The sequence below is a fragment of the Mus caroli genome, unplaced genomic scaffold, assembly GCF_978045245.1.
Source record: "Mus caroli unplaced genomic scaffold, Mus_caroli_1 scaffold_3, whole genome shotgun sequence".
In the NCBI taxonomy this organism is placed as follows: Eukaryota; Metazoa; Chordata; class Mammalia; order Rodentia; family Muridae; genus Mus; species Mus caroli.
Genome location: NW_028227258.1, coordinates 75937501 through 75964764, shown reverse-complemented (window position 1 = coordinate 75964764; position 27264 = coordinate 75937501). Strand labels below are relative to the sequence as shown.

At 43.0% G+C, this 27264-nt stretch overlaps 1 protein-coding gene across 5 annotated transcripts in view; it reads left to right on the top strand.

Annotated features, from left to right (window-relative positions):
- The window catches only part of Sh3d19 (SH3 domain containing 19), a 154829-nt gene that overhangs the window by 91891 nt on the left and 35674 nt on the right, over positions 1–27264 (top strand). For 2 of the 5 annotated variants that reach the window (XM_085835792.1, XM_021157574.3), the window contains exons 3-8: positions 11362–11402; positions 15150–15189; positions 16596–16638; positions 19165–19303; positions 19440–19593; positions 20313–21302. In XM_085835792.1, coding sequence (XP_085691918.1) covers positions 15174–15189; positions 16596–16638; positions 19165–19303; positions 19440–19593; positions 20313–21302 — 1342 coding nt within the window. In that variant the 5' untranslated portion in view covers positions 11362–11402; positions 15150–15173. Of the gene's footprint in view, positions 1–11361; positions 11403–12943; positions 13109–15149; positions 15190–16595; positions 16639–19164; positions 19304–19439; positions 19594–20312; positions 21303–27264 lie in introns of those variants that run through there. The other 3 variants (XM_021157571.3, XM_021157573.3, XM_085835793.1) reach the window with 2 other exon arrangements.

Sequence of the window (27264 nt, the reverse complement as noted above, 5' to 3'; positions counted from 1 at the left end):
GGTGGCGTGCTGTGTCCTGTGTCTGTCCATCCCACCCTTCTTCCCTCCCGCACTGGAGGTGTGAATTCTATTCAGCCATTCTTCCCTAGCCTCACAGTGAAATGGCCCCAGGTAGTCTGTGCAGAAGCAGGAGAGCACACAGGACCAACCAGCACTTAGAAAAGGTAGACAAATTACTCAGTGTTCAGATGAATTAGTTTTTAAATCTCACTTTAAAACTCTCTGTGGTCCGAATGTGTCTCACCAAACTCCTTGCTCTCCATGTAGATGGTCTTTGCAATGAGGTCATCATTCTTTATTTTCTGTTTTAAGCTTTTAATTATTTATTTATCTTTTATGTGTGTATGGGGGGAGGGGGAGCTGCATTCATGTGAGGTCAGAAGATGAGCTTGGCTGTTGTCTTCCCTTTCCACATTGTTTAAGTGAGGGTCTTTTCTTGGTTCTTATTCTATCCCCCAGGCTAGCTAGTAGGTCCTCCCATCTCCCTTCGCCCACTGAGCCATCTGTCTCCTCAGCCCCACAGGTAGGAGCTTTAAGCTAGGATTGTGTTCTGAGGGCAGAGCCCTTCAACAGAGATCCTCAGCAGACACTTGTCACTTTGCTATGTGAGGACAAGGACAAGGCAGTCTCTATGACCAGGAAACAGGTCCCCATCAGATATGCAGTGCTTATTGTCACCTTGGCCGTGACCTTCCCAGCCTCCAGATCTATGAGAAAGAAAAATCCCTGTCAATTTTAATGAGCCAGTAAGTCTGTGGTATTTTTGTTGAAGCAGTCTGAATGAATTGATCATACATGCACACACACACACACACACACACACACACACACAAGAACCGACACATTTTTACAAATTTGCTGTTAGACACTGGCAATGTTAAGAATTATATTAACTCACAAATCTTTTTGATCTTCTGGCTCTATGTTGGTTTGTTATTTTATTTCAGACAGCGTCTCATTCATTAGCCCAGGCTAGCCTGAAACTCACTATTCTAGCCAAGCTGATTTTGAACTCAAGGCAAATCCTCTTGCCTGAGACTCCCAAGTGCTGAACTTATAGGCATCAAGTACCATGCCTGGCTTTAATTTGCAATGAAATAAATCACAAAATGGATGTGCTATAAGAACACCACCTCCTACCATGTTAATTTTGCTTGCTAGGTGTGCAATCTGCACCTCTTTCAAGGGGAGGCACACTGTGAACAAGCAAGGGTGGGAATATCAATACTGGAAAAATGGGCAGACCAGGGGGTCGACTTAGCATTTTGCTCACCGTCTACACTTAAAGTGATGGAAAAAAATGTGAGTGATGCAGATTTAACTTGCACGCGTATCAAAAGCAGGATAGTAAGCTGGGGCTCCGGTTCAGCAGTAAAGCCTAGGCATGGTGTACACAAGTCCTGGTTCTGTTTCAGCACGACAGACAGCGTTACAAAAAGAGCACAGAGTGATGCATGAGACGATCCTCCTCCGTTCGGGAATTATTGTTGGTGTCAGCAGCTATATTGTCAATGCCACTGACAACAGAATGAAAGCTTCCACAGTAAAACAAACAAGAAGGCTTCACCGATATAAACACAAAGGTGTTGTTCAACACACGACAGCAGACAGCGCTCTGTGCCTCCTATGCTAACCGAGTTGTCCTTCCAGGCATGTAATTATAGTGTGGCGCTACCATGCCACTGTGGTTCTTAAGCGTCATACATACAGTGGACACAATGCTCTGTGTAGTTTGTACATTGTTTTATGTGTTATCATGTGTGTGTGTTTATCATGTGGGCACACGTGTGGAGGCCAGAGGACGGCTTTGTGGAGTCAGTTCTCTCCTTTCACTGAGTTCTGGGAACCAAGCTCAGATCCCGAAGCCTCAGAGCAAACACTTTTATCCACTGAGCCATCTTGTCAGCCCGGTGAATTATTTTAAAATAACTTGCTGTGGCAAAAAGCAAAACAAAATAAATCAATCGGCTCATGTCAATTTTAACACCTTTGAATAATGAACATTATATTTAAGCCATCATCCAATCAATCACTATGTGAAATTAGCAGCCTGAGGTCAGATTTATTTACCATTATAGGAGAGAAAATCCCCTGGATCCAAAGTTGAATAATAAAATGACTCAGGGCCTGTATGCACTGTCAAAGCTGTTTACGGAAAGAAAATGATCCGTTCCCTAAACCACCCCTGCCGAGGTGTGAAAATAAGATAGAGTCAACAATCACACTCAATCAATCTGCAAACTTAGAATTTTTAGGATTTATGTAGTTTTATTTTATATGTATTGTTTTGCCTTCATGTATGTCTGTCTGTACACCATACATATGTGCTGTCTTTGGAGGCCAGAAGACAACTTTGGATCCCCTCTGAAACTGTAGTCACAGTCAGCTATGAACCACTGTCTGTGCTAGGAATAACCCAGGTTCTCTGGAAGAGCAGCCAGTGCTCTTAACTGAGCCATCTCTTTGGCACCAACACTTTAAAAAAATAAAAATAAAACACTTGGGCTGGCAAGATGGCTCAGCAGGTAAGAGCACTGACTGCTCTTCCAAAGGTCCTGAGTTCAAATCCCAGCAACCCCATGTTGGCTCACAACTACCCATAATGAAATCTGATGCTCTGTTCTGGAGTGTCTGAAGACAGCTACAGTGTATTTATAATAAATAAATAAATAAATAAATAAATAAATAAATAAATATTTTTAAAAACCATTCATGTAATTAGTATTTCTTGCGAGCATTTGTGGGGTTCCAGTTTTTCCTAGGTGCTGGGGATAGCTGTAAAAATGAACCACTGCCTTCAAAAGCTTTATTTGTGGGGAAGAGAAAAGTAAACAGTCAGTTAAACAAACAATTAACAAAACCTGAGATTTTAATGCAGACTAGAAGACAGGGACCACCTTCGGACACTTGGAACCTTTACAAAATAATTATCAAATATAGAACTAATTATGTGCAAGTCCAAATAAAATACATCTAAACAAGAGGCCATTGTCAGACTCAAAAACTAAGAAAGTATATCTTCTTCTCTGCAAATACAAAAAGATTGAATGACAATTCCTAGTAGCAAAACTTTACAGACATAAGTAGGAGAGTCCACCTTGCTTTCAGCAGCCAGAGCCAGAGCCATCCCTCAAAGGACCCAGCCAGTCCAGGGCAGGCTCATGCAGAAGCACTTGGCACACAGTCCAGTATTAACCTGAACCGGTAACCAACAATAACTCACCATAAGAGTGTCTAAACGCTATTTATCTGATGATGGTCCTTCCCACTTATAAATTACCAACAAGAGAAACAGGCTGAAATGAATCTGTGTACAGGTGTGCGAATGGACAGTTAGACCGGTTTGTTTTGGGGAGTTGGAGAGATGGCTCCAGCTGTTGGAAGCACTCACTGCTCTTACAAAAGACCAGGGTTCAATTCCCAGCACCTACACGGTGGCTCTAAACATCCTGTAACGCCTGTTCTAGAGGACTGAATGTTGGCTTCTGGCTTCTGAGGGTACCAAAAAAGCACATGAGCTATATCCATTTCTTCATATACCTAAAACAAAAATAAGTAAAGCTGTTTTAAAAAGTTATGTTTAGCCGGGCGTGGTGGCGCACGCCTTTAATCCCAGCACTCGGGAGGCAGAGGCAGGCGGATTTTTGAGTTCGAGGCCAGCCTGGTCTACAGATGAGTTCCAGGACAGCCAGGGCTACACAGAGAAACCCTGTCTCAAAAAATCCCCTCCCCCCAAAAAAATTTTTTTTAAAGTTACGTTTGGGGATAGAGAGATTGCTCAGTGGTTAAGAGCAAACTGCTGTTTCAGAAGAAGCGTTTGGCTCCTAGCACCCAAGTCAGGCAGCTAAGACAGGTGCCTAAGTCCAGCTCCTGAGGAATCTCAAGGCCCTGCAGGCACCAGTACTCCTGTGCACACAAACACACACACACACACACACACACACACACACACTACTAAAAATAAGCTAATCTGGAGTTGCAGAGATGGCTCAGCAGTTAAGAGCACTGACTTCTTCCAGAAGTACTGAGTTCAATTCCCAGCAACCTCATGGTGGCTCACAGCCATCTGTAGTGGGATCCGATGCCCTCTTCTGGCACATCTGAAGAGAGTGAGCAACAGTGTATTCACATACATAAAATAAATAAAAAACAATTTAAGTACTATAAAAATAAGTTAATCTTTAACAAATTACTTTCAAAGTAAGGTTGACCTTTGAGGGCAGAATGATACGTGCCACGTAATAGGATAGCCCCTATAGGCAGAGCAAAGACTCACCGTTGAGTAACAAACCACCTGTAATTATTCAACATCAGTCTTAGTTTTATCCTTCTTATTGATGAAATGACAGGATCAAATGCCTTTCCAAACACCACAACTGCTGTGTAACACAGCACATTCTGTTCTGTTGCAGGCAGGTTCCCTGCTGGAGCCAAGGCCACTTTCCAGAGATTTACAGCTGTTTCTGTCTGAGTGCAAACATGTCTAAGAACTGATTTGACTGAGGGAGGCAAAGCTAAGAAGTGAGCAGCTAGGGGCTCGGTGTAACTGTGCACACACCTGTAGTCTAAGCTACTTGAGGGGACAGAGGCAGGAAGATTGCTTGGTTGGAGACCAGCCTGGGCAAAATAGCAAGACCAAATCTTTTTGTTTGTTTGTTTGTTTGCTTTTTAGTTTTTGGTTTTTTTTTTTTTTTTTTTTTTTTTTTGAGACAGGGTTTCTCTGTGTAGCCCTGGCTGTCCTGGAACTCACTCTGTAGACCAGGCTGGCTGCGAACTCAGAAATCCACCTGCCTCTGCCTCCGAGTGCTGGGATTAAAGGCGTGTGCCACCCCGCCCTGCAGCAAGACTGAATCTTAAAGCTTAATTAATAAGGTATTTTTAATTTTTAAAGACTTTTTCTTCTGTGTACAAGTGTTTTGCATCCATGTATGTGCATGCATCATGTGCACACCTGTGGAGGTCAGATGAGGGCATCAAATTATAGACAGTTGTGAACTACCGTGTGGGTACTGGAAATTAAACTCGGGTCCTCTGCAAGAACAGTCACTCAGCCATCCATCTGTCCAGCCCCATAAAAGGTATTTTAAAAGTTATTTTGATGTGGGAAATACTGTTGTCCTTGTCCTTTTGTTTGGAGGGAGTGGTAGTTTTGAGACATCTTCCTCCCTGTGTGGCCTGTGCTGCTTCCCAAGTGCTGGGGTTATGTGCCTCTATGCCTGTCTTATTGTGGTGTCTTATAGTAACTTAGGCATTTTACTTCCATCGAAGGTGTAAGAAAATTACACCTCCTAATTGTGTTACTTCCTTTGTTTTCAGAAGTATCAATAAATACTTTGATCGATTTCAAATGCTAAAAATGTGTATTTTTCTTGTCTTTAAGAAAAAAAAAATGCTTTCCCTCCCTCTTGGTAGTTTTATTTTAGTCTTGTGAAGGATAGGGAAACATAAACTCATGTTTTCAACCTGGTTTCTTTGCCTGTTGTTTTCTGTTAAACCCTCTGGTCTTTGAGCAACTTTATATCAGTCATAATGTTTGATATATTCTTTCTGTAGAATATTGTACTGATTGATTGGGGTGACTCTAGTCTTGTCTGAGCAGTACGGATGCTGAAGTTAAGAATTCTCCCTAAAGCTTGCATGCATGCACACGCCCTTGTGTAATGTATTCTGTTGCTAGCCCAATTCCAAATGTCAGCTGTTTCTGGAACTTCAAGTTTTCTGTTACTGAATTTTTTATTTTTTGCTACATCATCAGTAGTACCAGAGACCTGTGCTAGGAATTTCTGTCTCCTAGATTTCAATATTGGTTGCTTCAAAATGGGTTAGAAACACTGTCAAAAGAAGGGCCAAATATAACAAGGGGCAGTGTGAAATATATTTCTCTCTTCCTCTCATTCTTCTTACTTTCTTCTATTATCTTTCTTTCCATGTATGTGTATGTCGTGTATAGGTGTGTACATATGTGTTTGTGTGGGCACACATGTGGTAAGGGGTGTTCTTGCACATTAGTGGGCCTACGTATTGAAATTTGGAGTAAACCTCAGTCACTTTCCAACCTATTCACGGAGGCAGGGCCTCTCAGTTGAACCCCAAGATCACTCATAGGTAGTCTAGCTTGCTCAGGTAGTCCCCCCTCTGCCTTTGGAGCTCTGGGATTACAAGTGGGTGTCACGTGACCCAGACTTTTACATAGCTCCTGAGGTTGGAACCCTGGTCCTCCTCTTGGTGCTTACACTCTAACCATGGAGCAATCTCCAGCCCCGCACATCCTTTTGTCAATTTTGTTTTTCTTTTTTAAATATGTATGGCTGTTCTGTGCATATTTGTCTGTGTGTATGCAATGCCCACAGGAGCCAGGAGAGGGCATTGGATCCCTGGAACTGGAGTTACAGATGCTTGTGAGCCACCATGTGGATGCTGGGAATTGAACTTTATTCCTCTGGAATTGGCAGCCAGTGCTCTTAACTAATGAGCCGGCTCCTCAGCCCCACTTCCATCTCTTTAACATGGTCTAAAGTTGAAGTAGTCTGCCAATCAGATACAGATATCTGCATGAGTTTCTTTGACTTTTCAGTGTCTCTATAGGAACAGAGCTAATCTCTGGGGGTTATTAGAAAAGAGGGAGTGCTTATACCTATTATTTATTTATTTATTTATTGTAGAAATGGTAGGACTTTAGGTATAGACTGTAATGAAAGAAATATCTGCCTTTAATTTTTTGTTTTTTATTCTGACCACATGACTACTCCTGGTTCTACTGCCCCCGCCCCGACACATTTTATCTGATGCAGTCACAGCGGTGTTACTATATGTTACACATAGCTTGAAACTAGCAGTACATCCGTTTTTACCCTGTTCACTGGAAGCTAGCAGAGTCTTATAATGAGAGAAAGAAGCTCAGAGAGTGTGCAGCTAAAAACCACAAGCAACTGTAAAGCAAACGCTCCTGAAATTCTGTGACCTGGCATGCAAGTTCTCCTGTCTGTTACCAGTGTTGGAGTTAAATGTTAAATGGAGTACCCATGTTAAAGGCTGGAGTCTAAAACACCCTTGTGTAAAACGCCAACACTGCCACTCTTCCACCCACTGTTGGTAATGAGGCCAATCCTCCAGTGAGTGCCACATGCATGCCAAGGCAATGTCCCATGTGGAAAGTACCTCTTTATTCTCCTCGGTTCTGGCAATGGATTCAGGGCTCAGGACACGTGAGACACATGCTCTACCACTGAGCTATAGCCCCAGGTAATTGCATTTTTTGAGCCAAGGTCTCACTGTGTATCCCAGGCTGGCCTTGAAACCGACATCCTCCTCACTTCACCTCCTCGGTGCTGGGATTACAGGCATGTGCCACCGGCCCCAGTGAACAGTTCCTGTTTTTAGACTCAAGACACTTTGGGCAAGATGTGCCTATGACATGGCGTAACTGGGTATTGATCCCAACAAGACAAACCCAGCGGCAGGATTTGAAGATGTGTGCTAAGTGGGTGGAATCACTGGAACTAGCTAAATTATATTTCTTTCTCCCTGCAAGTGGGATTAGGCTCACATCAGTTCAGCAAGCACATGATTCGGTTCCACTGAATTGCTCTGTGAAAATAGGGAGAGGCCATTATTTCTCCTTGAGGAACCTGCAATCTAATTAGGAAGTCAAGACATGCATGTATTTAAAAAAGAAATAGAGAGAATTAGGAAGGACGGGGTAGCACACTCCAATTTTAAATGTTCTGTAGTTCTAACAGTTGAAAGCATTTTCCATGATCTTTGAACTTTATATAGAATTTCTTTTTAATAGACTTAAAGCAATCTGAAACTAAATGTTCAGAACCCACTGATCTCCGTGGCCATTTTGTAGAACACATTCTGGGAGGGTGACCTAACAGAACAGAGGACTGCCTGTGGTTACAATAGGAATAAGAACATGGTTCAAAAGTACAAAAGTCTGTAGTTCCCTTGATGCTCTAAGAGATGAGGTCTACAAGAGGTACACGTTGTAAAACTTGGAATGTTTGCTAAATGGAGAACAATAAGTCCAACTGGCAAGAAAATATTTGTATTTTCAAGATAGGGTTATGTAGCTCTAGGTCAGCCCAGCAGGTGCTGACTCAGTAGCTCTGAAAGCGTCAGCCTGGTTGGGCTTGGAGCACAGTTGGTAAGACGCTTGCTTGAGCATCATGGATGAAGCCCTGAGGTCAATCCACAGTACCGTATAATCCAGGTGTAGTGACACGTGCCTATAATTCCAGCATTCCAGAGATGGAGATGGGAGGATGGGAAATTCAAGGGCATCATCAACCGCATAATTAATTTGAGACCAGCCCAGAACACATGAGATTTTATTGCAAAATCAGTAACAGCCACAAAAATTCAGCCACGTATATAATGAACTATAGAAATTTCAATATCGGAAAGTAGAGTAGGAAATACACATTTTTTTTTAAATCTGTGCCAGCTCTGTGCTAATATATTTTCACATCATTTGCCTTTAAGTCTTGGCAGGCAGCCAGAAGATGGACATATGTTGGCAGAAAAGTAGCAGGAAGTAAATTGAATGGCCCGCTCACAGGAGTGGAAGTAGGTCTCTAGCTGGCTGTAGGTTTGTACCCTTTCTGGACACTGATGTGGCTCCAGGCAACACATAGACACACCCCACCCTGCCAGCCTGGCTCTCCCCACAGATGTGTAGCATGTGAAGAGAACTTGTTGAAATTAGCTGTACCTATCCTTTATATGATTTGTTTATCTTTGGAAAAGATGAATATTAAAGTGTCTGGTGAAGCTGGTATTGTATCATTGATCCTTTTAAAGAATTTTTCTACTTATTCTTTGACAACCCCATACCTGTATACACTGTATCTTAATCATATCTAACCAAAGCCGCCTCTCCCCCAGGCCTGCCCCTCAACACAGCCCCTCCCACCTTGATACCCTTTTCTTTCTTTGTATGACCCACGGAGTCCAGTAGTGCATCTGCATACATGGGGGTATTGATCATAAAAATTAGAAATTGGCTTGTTAGTAGTAACCAAAAGTGAAGGCATTTGAACTCAAATAACTTTTCCTTTCAGATTCCAGACATTTAAGTACACAGGGCCTTAGTTTGATTTTGTAGCTTTAGTTTTGCTTTACTTTGTTGTTTTGTTTGCTTGTTTTTAGTTTTGAGGCACAAGCCTGCCAGGTAAAGGTGCCCCATAAGTCACTATGAACTTGGGCTAGCCTCAGACACACCAGCAAGGGCTGGGATTATAAGTGTGCCCATCACTCCCAGATTAGAAATTCTTTTTTGTTTTGTCAGCATTTTTAATTTTAGGAAAAGCATCCCTCAAGGCTGGAGATGCAGTTCAGTGATAGCACGTGGATGGGCACATGACATGTGTTGGTCTCTGGAGTGCAGTCAGCCCCTCTGGTGTGGAAAGCCACTCCAGATGGATCGCATTCGTTTTCTTTGTTTCATTTTTTTTAAGGATGGAGTCTCATGTTACCCAAGTTGGCCTCAAACTCATTCCATAGCCGAGGGTGAGCTTGAAGCTCCTTCTGCCTCCACTTCCAGAGTAAGAGAGTTACAAGCCTGTGCTTCCACATTCAATGGATGTGGGGCTAGAAATCAAATCCTGTGCTAAGCCCCACTCTGCCACTCACATCCCTGGGACCCCGTTACAAGGCTTTATCTCCTACCTCTTAACTGTGAAGCTTATCAAATCTTAGAACTTGAAGACCGACTCTGCTCAGCTCCACTTTCTCTTGCTCTTCACAGTTCATCACATCCAGCCCAGCAGATTGTGATGTGGCATTAATTTAGACTATGAGAATATCACTTTTCCTTTATATCCGTGGAACGGAATACTTGCAGAACAGTGCTTCCTTTCCTCTGTTGCATAATTATTGCTTTAAATCTAAAGTTACTACATGGTGGTTCGGGTTCCCTCCAGCACACGCGAAACAGAAACACGAGTCATTCCATAGCTCACCTGGGTTCTTCTGGGGGACGCAAATCAGGCTAACCGTAGCTCTGTTTATAACATCACAGTTCATTGGTGGAAGGCAAAGGGGCAGGTGATAGAGAGCATGTGTGGACAGGATACAAATCCATCTCCAATGAATGCGTTCCTGTTTACTTGATGGCAGCAGGGCCCTTACAGTCTGGTTTCCTCTAACCAAGTCCTCCAAATATGGGTTCTTGGGAGTTAAGCTTCTGATACATGCTTTATAGGAGACATGTTTAAGCCATAGCGATTTTATTCTTAAAGAGCCCTCCTTTAAATAAACTGATACCCAGAAGGCTCAGTTTTCCTGCTTATGAAACAAGGCATATTTTTGAAAGAACATAAATTTTAAAGCGAGTTTCTTATTTAGTTGGTTGCTGTGAAAAGATCCCATGACCAAGGCAACTCTTACAAATGGAAGCATTTAATTGGGGGCTTGTTTACAGTTTCAAAGGGTTAATCCATGACCATCATGGTGGGACGCAAACAGTCATGGTGCTGGAGCAGTTGCTGAAATAACATCCTGGCCACAGGCAGAGAAAGATGGATGGACAGACAGACAGACAGACTCTGGGCCTGATGTGGGCTTTTGAAACCTCAAAGCCCACCCCTAGGGACACACCTCCTAATCCCTCTCAAACAGTTCCAGGCCCTGGTGACAAATCATTCAAATATATGAGGGGGAGGGGGGCATTCAAGCTACCATAGCAAGTATAACTTTAAAAGAACATTCTAAAAAAAAAAGAAACCAAATTGTCCCTCCCGACTCAAATCCTCTCATTAAACTGATTGTCTCCCCCCCTCCCCCCAATGTTCCAAAGATCATTTGATTTGAATAGAAACAACGCTAGCATCAAACACTTTGTAGCTAGCGAGACTTGGCCAGTGCATGGGCACATGGGAAGAAGGGGCTGTCACTCTTCCAAGAGCACAAAGACAGCAGGAAGCCGCAGCCAGCTGCTGACCAGAATCCAACAGAAGTAGAAGATTGCTTTGTTGGGTTGAGGTGTTTTAAAGCCTGATCTAAAGAAGAAACTGTTGGCCCTTAGGTTAAATTGGTATTCAGATAATGTATTTAGCTGCTGTAAGGTTGTAGGAGAGCTATGCAGGGCTCTTGTGAGCATCGTGTGATAATACTGCCTGATGAGGGGGAGTGTCCAGGGTTTTACTGGGAGATGTAATTTGTAGATTTCTATGAAAGCAATTTTAAGGCATCGTAATATAAAAGGCAATTTAAGGTTTTTCATTAATTTTTGTTCTGTAAAGAGGCCAGTAACTAATGTCTTATGCCCCTAGAAGACCCGGCATTGTGTAAAACTATTCTCCACAGGATTGATGAATGTGTAATACATTTTCTCTCTCTCTCTCTCTCTCTTTCTAGCCAAGGACCCCTGTCATCCATTAGAGCGGTAATCAAGAGATGTAAGTTTGTTTTCTTCTGTTCTGTATTTTCCTCTGTAGTCATTATAAATGATGGTTGAAATTCCCAGCAAGTGATTGTATATGATGAATCTACCAAGGACCCAATACGTATAGCTTCTCCTAAGAGTTAATCATGTATTTTCGACAGCTGGTTTTTTTCACTATCATTGCTTGATAAGCCAGTATCTCAGAATTATACTTCCCTCATACAGTCAAGCAACTTAAATCTGGAGCCAGGCATGGTGGACATGGCTATAATCCTAGCACTGGGAGGTGGAAAGGGGAAATCCAGAGTTGGCAGTTATCCTTGGCTACATAAGGAATTTGAGGCCAGCCTGGGCTATATGAGATCCTGTCTTAAAAAAACAAAACCAACAGCCTTAATCTGGCTATGCAGTATCAACAAGCAGATAGAATCTTATGTAATATTTTTTCTAAAATAAGAGGTATCTATCTGCTGAATTTAAAAAAATATTAACCTCTGGTCTAGAGAAACAGCTCAGTGGCTAATGTCACTGCTATTCTTCCAGAAACCCTGGGTTCAAGTCTCAGAATCCATATGGCAGCCCACAACCATCCATAACTCCAATTCCGATGGATCCAATGCCATCTTCTGGCCTCCAAAGGCACTGCATGCACACGGCAGACAGTCATGCAAGCAAAACACTTATACACATAAAACACAAAATAAAAAATACCAAAGCCTGTCTCTTTCATTAATTTAGTCTCTTTATGAAATTTTCAAAAGCTCTGTAAGTGTAGCCTGGCAGTGGTGGCACACGCCTTTAATCCCAGCACTTGGGAGGCAGAGTTTGTCAGGTCTGTGAGTTCAAGGCCAGCCTGGTCTACAGAGTGATTGAGTTCCAGGACAGCCAGAGAAACCCTGCCTCAAAAAACTCAATAGATGCCTATAAAGATAGGCTCATACTTCCATAGTAGAATTCTCTCCAAACTTAACATTTATATTTTGTGACTTTCCCTCTTGGCTGGTGTTTTATGATTTGCTGTTGGTATAGGATTTTAACCTTTTGTAAATAAAGGCCTTTATATAAACAGAACAGGGATTACCTTTGACAGAAAAAGTAAAGACAGGGTTTTAGATGTTTTACTTTAAAACTGGAGTGGAGATTACTACACTAGAAATAATATAGCCTATGTTTAGGAATATAGGTTTTAATATTTAATATGGATTTAAAGCATCCACGCGTCACGAAGAACATGGCTTTGAACAGTTACGGGGAACAGTCGGTGTGATGGCAATTCATAACAATCTGTTGTCATGGCAGAGAGGTCAGTGGTTAAGTGTTGTTCTTTGATGGAGTTTGGTTCTCAGCACTCATATTGGGAGGAAAAAGATACAAGAGACAGAATCTTGTAGTGTCTCTTACAGCTCTTCTCTTTAAGGGACAGTAATGGAGGAGATGTGTGGGCATTCTGTGCTGCCACCAGCTGGTGTCTTCCCTCTCCTTCCTGGAATGTGAGGACTTGCTCTTTGTCCCTGACTCCCTAGGTTCCCTGGGACAGAGTCTGCTTAGACTGTGCAAGGTAAAGAGAAGACGGTTGAGCATAAAGGGGCAAAACAAACTCAGAAGGAAAGGCCGGAGTTGTGGAAAAACCAGGAGCCGGCTGCCTGTGGGGCTGAAGGAGTTCTCTGTGGAAGGATGCGAGGCTGCTGAGGCCAAGGAAAGGGGTCAAAGCACAGGCCAGTACGTTCTGTGCCTGGGAGGTCGGTGGAGATAGTAGCCACCGTAGAACATTTCAACATTGACTAGAACCAAGTTTGGGAGTAAAAATAAACAAAGGAGGGGCTGGTGTTGGAGACAGGAAAGTCCAGCAGAGGGAACCTGGTTATAGGCTGCGGAGGATGGGGAAGTTTGTGGCTGGAGGGGAAGCAGTGATCTGGGAGAGCAAGACGGGGCACAAGAGAGGAGGAAACTGGCACAATGGCCCCAGCAAAGGGAGGGAGGAGAAGATGAAGCAAAGGGGTTTTGGGTTCTAATGACCAATTCGTCCTTTAATTCCTATCTGTCACTCACATGGTAAAAAACAACATGTGCCTGCTATTGCTCTGCCACAAAAACAAGGACAAATGGATATACTGTCCTCATTCATATAACCATAAAGTGAGGGGTAATTAACAACACCACCCCCATTCTCCCTTTCGCCTATTGTTTAAGAACATTTGTAGGGCTAGCAAGATGGCTTAGGGGTTAAAAGCTTGATGCTCTTCTGGAAACCCGGAGTCTGAGTCCCAGCATTCACGTGGCAGCTCACAATCATTTGTGACTCCAGGCCACAGAGATCCAGTGTCTACTTCTGGCCTCTGTGGGCACCTGGTATGCACAGAATACATGGGCATAGATGCAGGCAAAACATCCATACACATAGTTACTGATGGTTGTGAGTGCCCATAGTGGGTACTGGATATCTAACCTGGGTCCTCTGGAGGAGCAGCCATTGCTCTTAACCACTGAGCCAGCTCCCTAGCCCCTAATTTAAATAAAGCAACAAACAATTTCTTAAAGGAAAAAGTTGTAAATTTTTTTTTATCATAGCAGTCAACTAAGATGACCTATTTACTGGTATCTAATCAACCAGGCATCTAACCCTGGAAAGCCTTTGTTCTTTCTTAAAGCCGCATTACACAGCCAGTTGCTTTTTAAATTCCTTAATAATGATTCTAGATCCAGTCTATGGTGGGATTTTGTGCATTCATTCTTTGGCTCCTAAATATGTTTTAAATTTTTTTTACATGTGCTAATAGGACATATCTGACATAATCTGATTTTTTTTTTTTTTTTTTTTTTGGTTTTTTTGAAAACAAGGTTTTTGATACATAGCTCAGACTAGACTGGAACTCACTATGTACACCAGGCTGGCCTTGAACTTATAGTTATTCTCCTGCCTCCCAAGTGCTGAGACTATAGGCGTGTGCCATGACTCTTGGCCTTTTCATTAACTTTTTAGACAAACATGTCCCTAGAATCCAGATTCCTCCAACATTGCTCCCATACCATCAGCTGGGAGCTGTCTCGCAGTAGGGGGTAGCACTTTCGGCAGGTTGTGAGCGGACCCTGATTTACAGCTGAAGGAAGTTGAAGCCAGGGAGGTTTGGTTTACAAGGTAGACCTGCGATGTGGGTGAGACGTCCAGACTTGAAGGCACAAGTTTGCCTCTCTGGATGCCCTTGATGTCATATCACACTCATCTGCTCACCCCTGTCCAAAAAATGTAGCCTTTGAGCTGTTTATTATTGTGACTTACCAATAGGGTGGTTCTATAGTCAGGACAATATAAAATCTTTCTACATATTTGTTTCCTCTAGTTATTTAATAGATTATTTTAGATTATTTAGAATGAGAACTAACAGCCAGCTCACCCACTTCTACAAGGAGCCAAAGTATTTGGAGCAGCAGCAGGCTGTTCCCAGCCATCTGGACTGTCACACCTGTGTGACCTGAGTTGCTCACACCTCTGCGGCTCTCCCTATGGTTTGAGGAGGATCAAAGATGGCCTGTCCAGGCTTATGATCCTACCATCTGAAAATGTGGTCCATCAACTTTCTTTTCCATTGAAGTGTACAGAATGGGGGGGAACTAAAGGGATCTTTAGAATGTTTCTTAACCTCTTAGGGAAAAAGCAACACGGTTGCTGGTCTTGTTGCTGGATTTTTTGTAGAGCACAGGCAACTGGCTCACCCCTTCCCCTCCCTCTCCTCTTCTGTAACCCCTTCTTTTTCTCCCTTAGCACTCATGACTAGTGTACAGCACAATGCCCCGCGGAAGAGGTATGTTCATGCAGGAAGACTTGGGGAAGTGCTGCATCTGCTGATTCCAGCTTTAGTGGTGATGGTGGGCATATGGCTGCAGCAAACGTGGGTGATTCTGATGCAATAAAACCTCCTTACCAATCAGACATCCCTGCAGAGCTCTGACCTCTCCCGCTCCAGTAGACAACATTCCTCCATGTAGCTCAGCTTTGACTTTGTCAAATGTCACTGGAGCCCAATGATGCTATGAGCAGACTCCAAGTCGAGATCCAGGCATCGGTTTGGGTTGCTGATACTGGGAGTTCCAATATCGGGAAATACAGCCCAGCATTGGATCAGTTGCCCCAGCTCTGAGATTATCCCAGCTTTTATTCCTGCCTTTTCTGGTCTCAGCTCTGGCAGTCACACTCCGAGGAAAGTTAGAAGATATAAGTGAGATGCATGCTTCTAATCTCTCCACATCAGAAGCGCTTGGAAAGTGTAGTAGAGAGGTGCTGAAAGCCACCACCCAAGTAGTCTGTCTCCCAGACAAATGCCCTTGTACACAAGTCTTTACGGTAGAGTACTTAAAGATTCCACCTGCCAAAGGGATCTTTGAAAATAGAGATAATATTCTGTTATGTTAAAAAGGGTCTCCAAAGGTGACATAATTTCCTGTTTAATTGATTTGCCTTATAAATAAAATTCAGAAAAATGTAAGCCATGGAGCTTTTATTTGAGTCTGATGAGCAGACTCATGATGTAGTCCTGGCCAGCCTGGAACTCATTATATAGCCCAGGCTAGCACTGGGCTCACAGAGAGCTGCCTGCCTCTGCCTCAGCACTGGGATTAAGGATGTGTGCCCCACACCTAGCTGCCATAGAGACTTTTGAGTTTGAGACTTAGAGAAAAGTCTTGATTGTTCCACACACAAAAATTGTGTATTATAAATGTGAGCGGGAAAGTGTTTTGAGTATATTTATTTACACTTATATTTATTATTATTTCATAAAACTACTGGAAAGTCAGAAAAGCTAAAAAAAAATAAGTAAAAAAATGTCATTACTTCTACACTTTTTACAACAGGAATAAAACTATTGTATTAGGCTACTCCTGTAGATAAAATTTAAATTTTTTTCTCCCATTATTGCTTTATGTTCTTTTCTTTGGTCAGTCTTCACACTGTGATTTTCAGAAATATAGACAATATTTTAGACACTATTTGAAATCTGTTATTTTCTTCTGCAAAACAAATATATGATTATAATTAACCCTGCTATACTTAAAGATCACTTTGATTTGCTTTTCTTAGCAGTATTAAAAGCAATATCTTCTATATGTGTCCTGTATAAGTTAACTTCTTTCTAATTATATACTCTATCGAAATTTAGTATTTATTGAATGTATTTGCATGGTGTTATACTAGTTTGTTTTTCTCTCATAGCTTCTCGGACCTGTATTCAGAGTGAACTTCACCGGGACAGGAGGTATGGTTATCATTATAGTAGCGGGTAGTTCTGATAGTATAAAGTGAAGTAGCATCAATTGGCAGACTATTTTACCTTCATAAGCAGTGCTATACTGACTTCTACCTCATCCACACATCTCTGAACCCATATATAAATTTGACAAATAAAGGTTTTGCTTGAGAGAAATGACACAGGCCTTAAAAGATTCTTTTGTATTTGCTGAATTCAATTTTAAGGTAATTATTAAACAACTACTGTAAAACTTTATTGTAGTGATGTAGAGAGATAATTTTTCCTTATAAGTACTGAACAGATGTTGCACAGATATAAGAGTAGATGGCAGGGTGTATGATAATAGTAAAGACTAAGAAAGGCAGGCTGGATGGGCATCTGGATGAGTACATGGTAGAGGTTAAGTAGAAAGAGTGATAAAGCCTAGCAGTGGTGCGGCACGCCTTTAAGCCCAGCACTCAGGAGGCAGAGGCAAGTGAATCTCTGTGAGTTCAAGGCCAACCTGGTCTGCAGAGCAAGTTCCAGGGCAAGCAGAGAAATCCTGTCTCAAAAAAACTAAAATGTGTGTGTGTGTGTGTGTGTGTGTGAGAGAGAGAGAGAGAGAGAGAGAGAGAGAGAGAGAGAGGTGAAAGAGAACAAAGTAAAAGAATAGATGATGTATAGATAGGTAGGTAGGTAGATAGAAGAATGAATGAATGAATGAATGAACGAACAAAGGTAGATAGACAAATAGAAGGATGGACAGGTGGATAAAGAATGGATAAAGCTTTATGAGTCATCATCCCTGCTTTAAACTTCTCTAAAGTACAGTAAAGAATAATGAAGAGGTGCTGGAGAGATGGCTTAGTGGTTAAGAGCACTAGCTATTCTTCCAGAGGATCCGGGTTCAATTCCCAGCACCCACGTAGCAGCTCACAACTATCTGTAACTCCCATTCCAGGGGATCCAACACCCTAACATATGCATGCCCTAATACATGCAGTCAAAGCACCAGTATACACAAAAATAAATAGTTTTTTTTTTTTTAATAAGAAAAGAATAATGAAGAACAGGGACTATCTAGGACACTAGAGAGACAAGACAGTCTCACTCAGTAGCCCAGGCTGGTCTGTAGCTCATTATGAAGCCCTTGCTTCAGTCCTCCTGCCTCAGCCTCCCGAGTGCTGGGATTGCAGGTGTGAGCCACCCATCCCAGCTGAAAAAGGAGTTAGGCTGAGATAGAATGATGTTCAAATCCTGACTTCAGTATTTCCTACCATATGGCCTTGGACAAGCCACTGGCCCTCCTTAACTTCCTCTCTGTAAAATGGCGCTGGCCACACCCACCTCAAAGGTTGTCATAAGGCTTCGTGTATATTTCTAGTGCTCAGCACTCACTGGTAACTCCTCCTAAGTTAAAAAGGCTGGCAATGGGGGTTTTAGGGAATGCAGTTCTAACTTAATCAGTGGTAAAGCTATCATACTTCATGAGCTTGCTGGAGAATGTGTATATGTATACAATTTTGATAACAACATTTTTTCTATTTTCAGAGAGTGCTAGAGAAGACAAAACAAATGTCATATTCCTGTTTGTTAGATAAGAAACTGAAGTTCAGAAACGCTGACTAACTTTCCCAGGGTCTCATGGGTGGAGTTTGCTAGAAAAGCAAGTTGGGAATTAAACATAACCATGTAGACTCAAGCCAAAGGTAGTGGCGGACCTCCTTAATCCCAGTACTCGGGAGGCAGAGGCAGGTGGATCTCTGTGAGTTCGAGGCCAGCCTGATCTACAGAGTGAGTTCCAGAACAGCCAGAGCCACATACATAGTGAGACCCTGTCACAAAACAAACAAACAAAAATGCAGGCTCAGAGTAAGAAAGGAAGGTTTTTTTGAGTCACTATGATACAAGTCTTCCAGATAAATCAAGTCATATACAAAATACAAAGCCGACTAGGATATGCATACATACGCCAAATCCTCAAAGTGAAAGTGTACATTAAAACATTTAAAGGTAGCTTCAAGCTGGGGCAGAGACCGAGTGAGAACAGGGTTATTGTCGCATGGTGACTTCCATTCTGTGTATACTTCCTCAGCACAGAAAACCAAACAAGCCCACTGGCCAGTTATTGTCACATGGTGACTTCCGTTCTGTGTATACTTCCTCAGCACAGAAAACCAAACAAGCCTACTGGCCAGGATATTTCTCTGCTGTAGGCCACAGATTTGTGCCATCTACTAGCCAACAGCAGAACTATGGAATGAAGCTGAGAGGCCTTAATCAGCCCTGTCCTGCCAACCACAGCCGAGCTAAGCACACTGGGGACTAATTCTCCAGCATTCCAGGTTCATGAAGGATGGTGGTCATTCGCTCCCTTGAAGCTTTCCTGGCTATTCTCTGTGGCCACTAGGACCACAAAGGCCATGCTGAGACCTCTAATAGATTTTGATGCTTTTTTAGAAGGTGCTTGCCCCATGAGTCTCTAAACACTGATACACAATGTTAACCCATGTCCTACCTGAGAACCTTACTGAGGGAGGCTCCATCTTGCAGGCGTCCAGAGATCACCATCGTGGCAGCAGAGCCACTGAGGCCGGCCTCGTGGTTTCCAGGAGCTCCACCTCCAGGACTGGGATTTCCCTCCACGCCTGGAGCAGGCCCTTGGAGACCCAATGACTTGGTTCCTGCTGAGGTGCGTAAACACCACCACATTGTGTCTTTGCATTTTCTTTTTTCAAATTACATTCCAAGATTTTCACCATGAGGCTGTAGGCACCTTGCCTGTTGTTGCCCATAGACGTAGGCAATTTTCATTCTTTACTCTCCAGCTCCCGCCGTCCTATGAGCAAGTGATAAAAGAAATCAACCAAGTCCAGGTCAACGCCACAAATAACAATAATGCTGCTGCCACTCCAAGGAGCACTATCACCTCTGCGACGCAGACGGACTTTCCGGAGGACATAGACAGCGATCCTCCCCCAAGTAATGCAAGTGCTCTGTCTCCCCTAATTCTGACCTAGTTCTGGGGCCGCCATCAGCCTGGCCTCCTGCCTTTAAGATAATTTGCAAGTCGTGCATCATTTATTGAATCTTGCTTTCTAGGCTTTGTGATCCCTGTGTGCTTTAATTTGGGTATGCAGTGATTGCTCTAATAGATCTTTCTTGAGAGCTGTAACCCTGTCTCTCATCCATCTCACAAAAGCACCCTCTGTTTAACCTACAGTGGGCATTAGTGTGGGTCCCCTTTGTTCCCACTGAGAAGGATTTTCTCCATAATGATAGATATGGAAAAGAAACATTTCTCAATAAATAAAGGTATTTAGTAATAAGTTCTTCTTGGTGAGATGCTATGGGTGACTGTTCTGTGGGCTTCTTTGGAGAATTCTATACTCCGGCAATAGAGATGAGAGTGACTTGCCTTGGAAAGTGAGCATTAAAGTTGTTGAGTTTTGACAGCCAGGTTTGTGTGATGTCTCATGAAAGCCAGGACTTCAACGGTATTTTAAAACATACAATGACTATGTTACAAAAACAAATGCAAGTTGTACAGTCCTGTAAGCTGACTTCGAATAGTTCCTAATGGAAATCTAATCTCTTGGTAGTCCATCTGTATATTTTTAAATCTGTATAGCTCCTGTTAAAAGTTTTTGCTTTTCAAATGGTAACACCACACCTTTGCCCTGCTCCTTTGCTCCTGTCAGCACTACAGGCGCCTCTCCAGCCTCTCCAGCCGTCACCCGCAGCCTCAGCTGGTAACCTCCCCCCAGGTGTGGCACCTTTAATCGTCTTCGATATCTGTGAAGAGCAAACTTGTCCTGAAAACCCCAGTGCTACAAGATGTCCAGTGCCAAGACCAAGATCAAAAAGCAACCTCAGGCCAGTAGCTAGGGATGCTAACAGTAAAGAGAAAAACAGCCAGAAAAGCCCAGTGACCCCCAGAGAAGACTGGCCACCCCACTGTCTACTGGACAGCACCTGCAATTTAGATAGCCAAGCAATGATGAACATTATGAACACAGAACAAAGCCAAAATACTATTGTTTCCAGGATCAAGGCATTTGAGGGTCAGACAAACACAGAAATCCCAGGACTGCCCAAGAAACCCGAGATTATTCCCCGCACGATTCCCCCGAAGCCAGCTGTTTCCTCAGGGAAACCCTTAGTGGCACCCAAGCCAGCTGCTAACAGAGCTTCTGGGGAATGGGACACATGGGCCGAAAACAGGCTCAAGGTGACTTCCAGAGAAGGGCTCACCCCATACTCATCTCCACAAGAAGCCGGAATCACCCCAGTAACCAAACCTGAATTGCCAAAGAAACCAACTCCTGGCCTTACACGAAGCGTGAACCATGAGACTTCTGGAGGAAGACCCATGGCCGAGAGCCCCGATACGGGGAAGAAAATCCCAACTCCTGCTCCCCGGCCTTTGCTGCCGAAAAAATCAGCCTCCACAGATGCCCCACCGTACCCTTCGATTCCACCGAAACTGGTTTCTGTCCCTCCCCGACTCTCAGTAGCATCACAAGCCAAAGCGTTCCGGTCACTTGGAGAAGGGCTGCCATCCAATCCCCCAGTTCCAGCTCCACAGAGCAAAGCCCTGGGGGACATCGACCTCATCAGCTTTGACGATGACGTATTGCCCACCCTGGGGAGCCCAGCTGAAGAACCCATTGGTTCTGAGACGGTTCTAGGTGAGTAAAAATCTGACGTGGAAGAAACCTGAGCTCATAATGGTGTCTTCAGTTTCACTCGCTGTTTTGGTATTCAGTCCATATATATGAATAGAGGTTTGTGCACATCTTTCAAGATGGTGTAAACAGAAATAAGAGACATGGGATACATGCTCATAGAGACAGGGAAAGAGATGCTAGAATACACCGATTTTATTATAGCAGCCAGGCATAAGCAGACAGGGACTGGGGACCAGTTTTTTAACTGGCTTCCTGAATTAGCAGTTTGAAGTTCAGGCCACACAATGAAAGGATCTGGGAACAACCTAGCTTTAGGAGGATGAAATGCAAGCTTCACAAATGGAGAATCATTTGCTGACCCCACAGGGGTCCTAGCTGAGAGCCAGGAGAAGGGCCCGCCCAAGGAGGGATCCCGGAAGAATGATGGTGCCTGGAGCCAGGACACACACAGTGCAGGATTCTTTCCCATAATCCTCACAGAATATCTCGGCAATGCAAATTTCTGTAACTAAAACTCAAAAATGGTAAGGGTGCTGCCAAGATCAAGATAATTAGATTTCCCAAAGGCGGAGAGAATGTTTTCTTCACACTGTTCAGATAGCAAAGCTTATCTGTCGGTGACATAAAGTTTATCTTTGATCTGTCAAACCAAGCTGATCTGTGTCTCCATGGAAAAATTCCTTTTACTACTGTTTACTTATTTGGATGAAAATTTGTGGGCATATAAACTTGATAGTATTTTCCAGATTTTAACTGTTATCTTTTAAATATTAAGTATGCCTTAGAATGGTGTAGAATACGTACAGTTTTAAAGCGAAAGTGTGGCTAAGCAGGATAGCTCAGCACTCGAGGCTGAGTTAGGAAAACCCCAAGCTTAAGGACATCCTGGGCTCTTCCGAGACTTGTCTCAAACAAACAAAATCTGAATACCATGTGTCTTGTATATGGTAGGAGACATAGTTGTTACGTGTTTATTATGCACACATTATAACTGGCTATGGCATATAAAGCAAAAAGGCACATCTCTTATCCATAAAAGGCAGGAGGAGAACAGCAGGCTATATTGAGCTTCTGCGGATGGTCTGTATACTGTGATGGATGCTATTTTTTATTTCAACTCAAACTAATTTGATTTAAGACAACCCTCTGTGTGGCATCAGTGGCCTCACGTTTCAGATGAAGTAAACAGACTGAAAGACTATCAGTGCCTCATGTCATAAAATTGTTTTCCCAGCCATGGCTCGAGCACCCTCAAGTATGTGCACGTGTGTGTGTGTGTGTGTGTGTGTGTGTGTGTGTGTGTGTGTATGTGTGAGTGTGTTTGTGTTTGAGTGTGTGTGTGTTTGTGAGTGTTTGTGTGAGTAAGTATGTGTGTGTGTCTGTGGGTGAGTCTGTGTAGGTGAGTTTGTATATGTGTCTGTGTGTGAGTCTGTGTGTGTGAGTTTGTGTGTCTGTGTGTGTGTCCACTTTGACTTGGTATGGGGGGGGGGGGGGAATCAAGCCCAAGGCTTCATTCATCATGCTACCAACTGATCTACATTCCCAGCCCCCAAATACAATCTTTGTATTCTAAGTCCTGTTTGGGGTTCACATTATGTTTGCTACCTACATTTTTAGGACTCCCTAAACAAACAAAACTTTATGGGCTATTTTAATGTGTTGCTAATAACATTTTTTAATCTAAACCTTTTGATGCTACAAGTGCCAGAGAAGGGCAAGATGGGGAAACAATATAAGCCAAACAGAGGTTGCCTTTTTAGAACCTGCTGGGGATGGAAACTTGGTTAAAAATGCTGAAAATTACCGGGCGTGATGGCGCACGCCTTTGATCCCACTCCCCTCTTTCCCCACATTATGGGCCCACACACACACACACACACACACACACACACACACACAAAACTGTGCACAAACATCCACACACACAAAATACTAATACAGATGAAATAAAAATAAACAAGCCAGGCGTTGGTGGCGCACGCCTTTAATCCTAGCACTCAGGGGGCAGAGGCAGGCAGATTTCTGAGTTCGAGGCCAGCCTGGTCTACAGCCAGGGCGATACAGAGAAACCCTGTCTCGGGAAAAAAAAAAATGCTGAAAATTCCTTCTGTATTATAAAGCAGATCATGACAGACATCTTCAAACAGGAAGCTGAACAGAAAGCATTCGGCCTGGCTGCAGTGCCATGCCTCACACACAGTATGGCTGCAGTGCCATGCCTCACACACAGTATGGCTGCAGTGCCATGCTCACTCTCAGCCTTTTCTGCATCTTGATTTCTATCTCTTCATCGCCTGATATTCAATCATCAGGGCCTCTTATTGGCAAGATGTATCATTTGTAGGCCTGACTAACCATTGCTCTTGACTGTGAAGTCGTAGGGAGCCCCGTGCTTATCTATTTGTAAACCTGACCCCTATATTTCGCACCTCACTTGGTGACAACCTCACACAACAGCCTTCCCAAGAGAGACAGAGAGGCTCTCCCTGAATCTTCTCACTGTATCACAGAGTATCTAGCTATGTGGATTGAAGTAGAGTGATCTCTTACACAGTTGCTGTGTGACTCGGCACTTCCCTCATCAGGGCAGTGCCTCTCTTTCCTCATATAAAATACCATAGTAATCCCCCTGGTGGGGGAGAGTACCCAGGCTGCTGTGATCTTGTAGGAGAGCTGTCACCATTGCAGACTGGGAGGTAGTGATTACTTCACATCTATTAAGTCACCATTGCCTGCTTTACCTTGTGACCCATCCTCAGAACTGCCTCACCCCTCCCATTCCTACATACAGCCTTTGTTCTGGATTACTGCCCCTTCCTTCTAAGCTCTTTCAAGCCGTTCATCATCTCCTGAGCCACAGCCACCCTAGGGATTTTCCCAGAGTGCACACGGGCCTTGAGGCTCCATCTTCTTGTTACCCTCCAGAGAACCTCGGGATCACCTCGGCCCTCAGTACGGATGGATTTTTTTGTTTGTTTTTGGCAGAGGATTCTGTGAGGTTTTCCTGGTATTTCGGTGGCATTGTCATTATAAGTAAATAAATGGTCTCTGTGGACCCTTGCCTAATTGGTCCAGGCATCAGCCAGAACTAGGGAGAGGAACGCAGAAGAAAACTCAGAAGTCCATCTTTGAACCTCTTTCTCTTCCCTCAAAAATAATGAGAAACTAATAAAGCGTTCATAAAATGAAGTTGCTGTATTAATCTCAGGAAATAGAGATCAGAAAATACTGACACTGTGGAAAACATTGTAAAGATTAGAAGAATTATTAAAGGAAAACTCATAAAACAGACAATTTAATATTGGATTCATTTCATAGGTAGAATGCCTTCCAGGTTAATGTAATAAAGCCCAAGAAGCATTAGCAATTCCGCTCCTAACCCTTACAAATCATACCTAGTTGTCAAAAAAAAAAAAAAAAAGCAAGCTTCTAGTGTCAGCTCCATTACACAGACCGGACTGATAGTTTAGTGACCAATCTATGCTATTAACAGAACTCTGGAGAGAGAAATGACAGAAAAGCAAGCCAGAGACGGGGAAACTAATTACAGTGGCAAGCGTATTATTACAGACAGCTAATGGACAAAAGAAATCACCAGTGTTTTTATCAGCCCAGTAATGAAGACCGTGCCTAGGTGTAAAGGGGCCTGCTTGTTTGGCGACACGTGTAGAGTAATTGGTGTTGAAATGAGAAACCAGAAAGAAGACAGAGTGAACACGGCAGAGACAGGAAAATGTCACTGACGTCCCTAGATCTGGACAGTGTTTGTCTTGTGTGCATGAGCAGTCTCTGATAGAATTATCCCCAGGAGGTTATTAACCACCTGTAGACCACAGGATTCTGAGAACCTGCTGCTGCCTGTGCACCTTTTATCTCCTTTCAAAAGGTATCCATTAGTTCATGTATGAGCAGTTTGCGGTACAACCTTAACACGTCAAGACCACTCCTGGGCTCTACACCAAGAACTTGTTCTAAAGAATACTGGAGATAATGCACATACGTCTTAGTCACTGTTCTGTTGCTGTGACAAAACACTCTGATCCAGGCAACTTATAGAAGAAAGCATTTATTGGGTCTTATGGTTTGGAGGGTTAGGGTCCATGATGATCTTGGCGGGGGAACATGGCTGCAAGCAGGCAGGCAGGCAGGAATGGTGCCCGAACAGTATCTGAGAGCTCACATCTTAATCTGAAAGTAGGAGGCAGAGAGAGACACACATACTGGGAATGGCTCTTTTGAAACCTTCAAACCTGTGACACACCCCAGTGACACACCTTCTTCAACAAGGACACAACCCCTAATCTTTCCCAAACAGTTGCAGCAGCTGGAGATCAAATATTCAAACATATATGACCTATGACAGTCATTCTCATCAGCAGTCTATGCAGATTATGTATACTCAAAGAATATTGGAAATAAGTTTCAATAGGCTGCTTAAATGAATTATGATAGGATGCCATACAATGGACTATTGTGTAGTACCTAGACAGCAAACGAACCTCCATAAGCCCAGGGTTTAACCTACAATACTGTGTAAGCCTGATGAGGTGGCGCAGGCCTGTATTTCCAGCACTCAGTGAGGAGCAGGAGGCTCAGGAGCTCAAGGTCCTCCTCAGCTACTTAGTGAGCTTGATACATAAATGTATCACTGTATATGAAATCACTGTGTATCACTGTGTATCACTGCCCCGGAGACATAAGACCCTTTCTCAAATAAACAAGATGAAGAATGGGATTCCTGGTATTTTAGTTACTGATTGTGTGAAGTCTTACACGATGTACCTGGAAGGACTTGGAGAACATGGATGGAAGGCCTGATTTTCATTTTGCGTTGAGTTGTTTAAATTGTATAAGTGAGCCGGGCGTGGTGGCGCACGCCTTTAATCCCAGCACTTGGAAGGCAGAGGCAGACGGATTTCTGAGTTCGAGGCCAGCCTGGTCTACACAGTGAGTTCCAGGACAGTGAGGGCTACACAGAGAAACCCTGTCTTGGGGGAAAAAAAAGCAAAATAAATAAATAAATTGTTTAAGTGCGACCTTTAGCAAAATTATCTTCTTTACTTGTTTCTCCTTTCTTCCTTTTTCTTTTTTCTTCCAGTTAGGATTTTATCACTCTGTAGCTCAGGTTGCCACCCAACTTGCCATGGCCCTGCCTTTACCTCACAGCTCCTGGAATCATACAGACGCCCACGTCTGTCCCAATCATTTTTCCTTCTTTTTTTTTTTTTAAGATTCTGTTTGTTTATTTTGTGTGAGTAATATATATAATATATATGTATCTGCATTCCTCAAGGCAGTTTTTGATTTTATAGCTTATTATTGTTGATTGATATTATTGTTGCCTTGGAAAAGCAATGAGATTTATTGACAATATCTCTTCAGATTAATAGTCCAATCTATTGTTTCTTTGTATCTAATATCCCCACCTTTAAAACTATAGTCATATTTCGAACCATTGAGAAAATGTACTTGGGGCAGGGGGGAAAAGTTCTTTCTTACAGTATATTTTTTAAAAAATATATTTACCATCTATATTTTATTCTTTTTTTTTTTCTTTTTTGAAAAAAGGCTTCTCCATGTATCCCTGGCTGGATTTGAACTCAGAGATCTGCCTGCCTCTGCCTACAAAGTGTTGGGATTAAAGGCGTGCGCCACCGCCGCCCAGTCATTTTCTTTTTTCAATAATAAAATGAAAGTATTTTGGAGTTGAATACTCAAAGATTCCCCCTGTTGTTGCCCCTGTATTTTGCTTTTGTTTCTAAAAAAAGGAAAAAGAAAAGAAAAAAAATCCTATAACATATGCTCCTAGAAATATTTACTTCCAGTGGTTTTTGTCCCTAGAGTCATTTTCTAAAACTAAGGCCCAGGACTGAAGGTCGAGAACTTTAGCCCTTTAAACAGATGTCAGCGATGCGGCCTTCTGTGCCTGCAGTCCACAAACACAGAGGGGGGGGTGCCATGC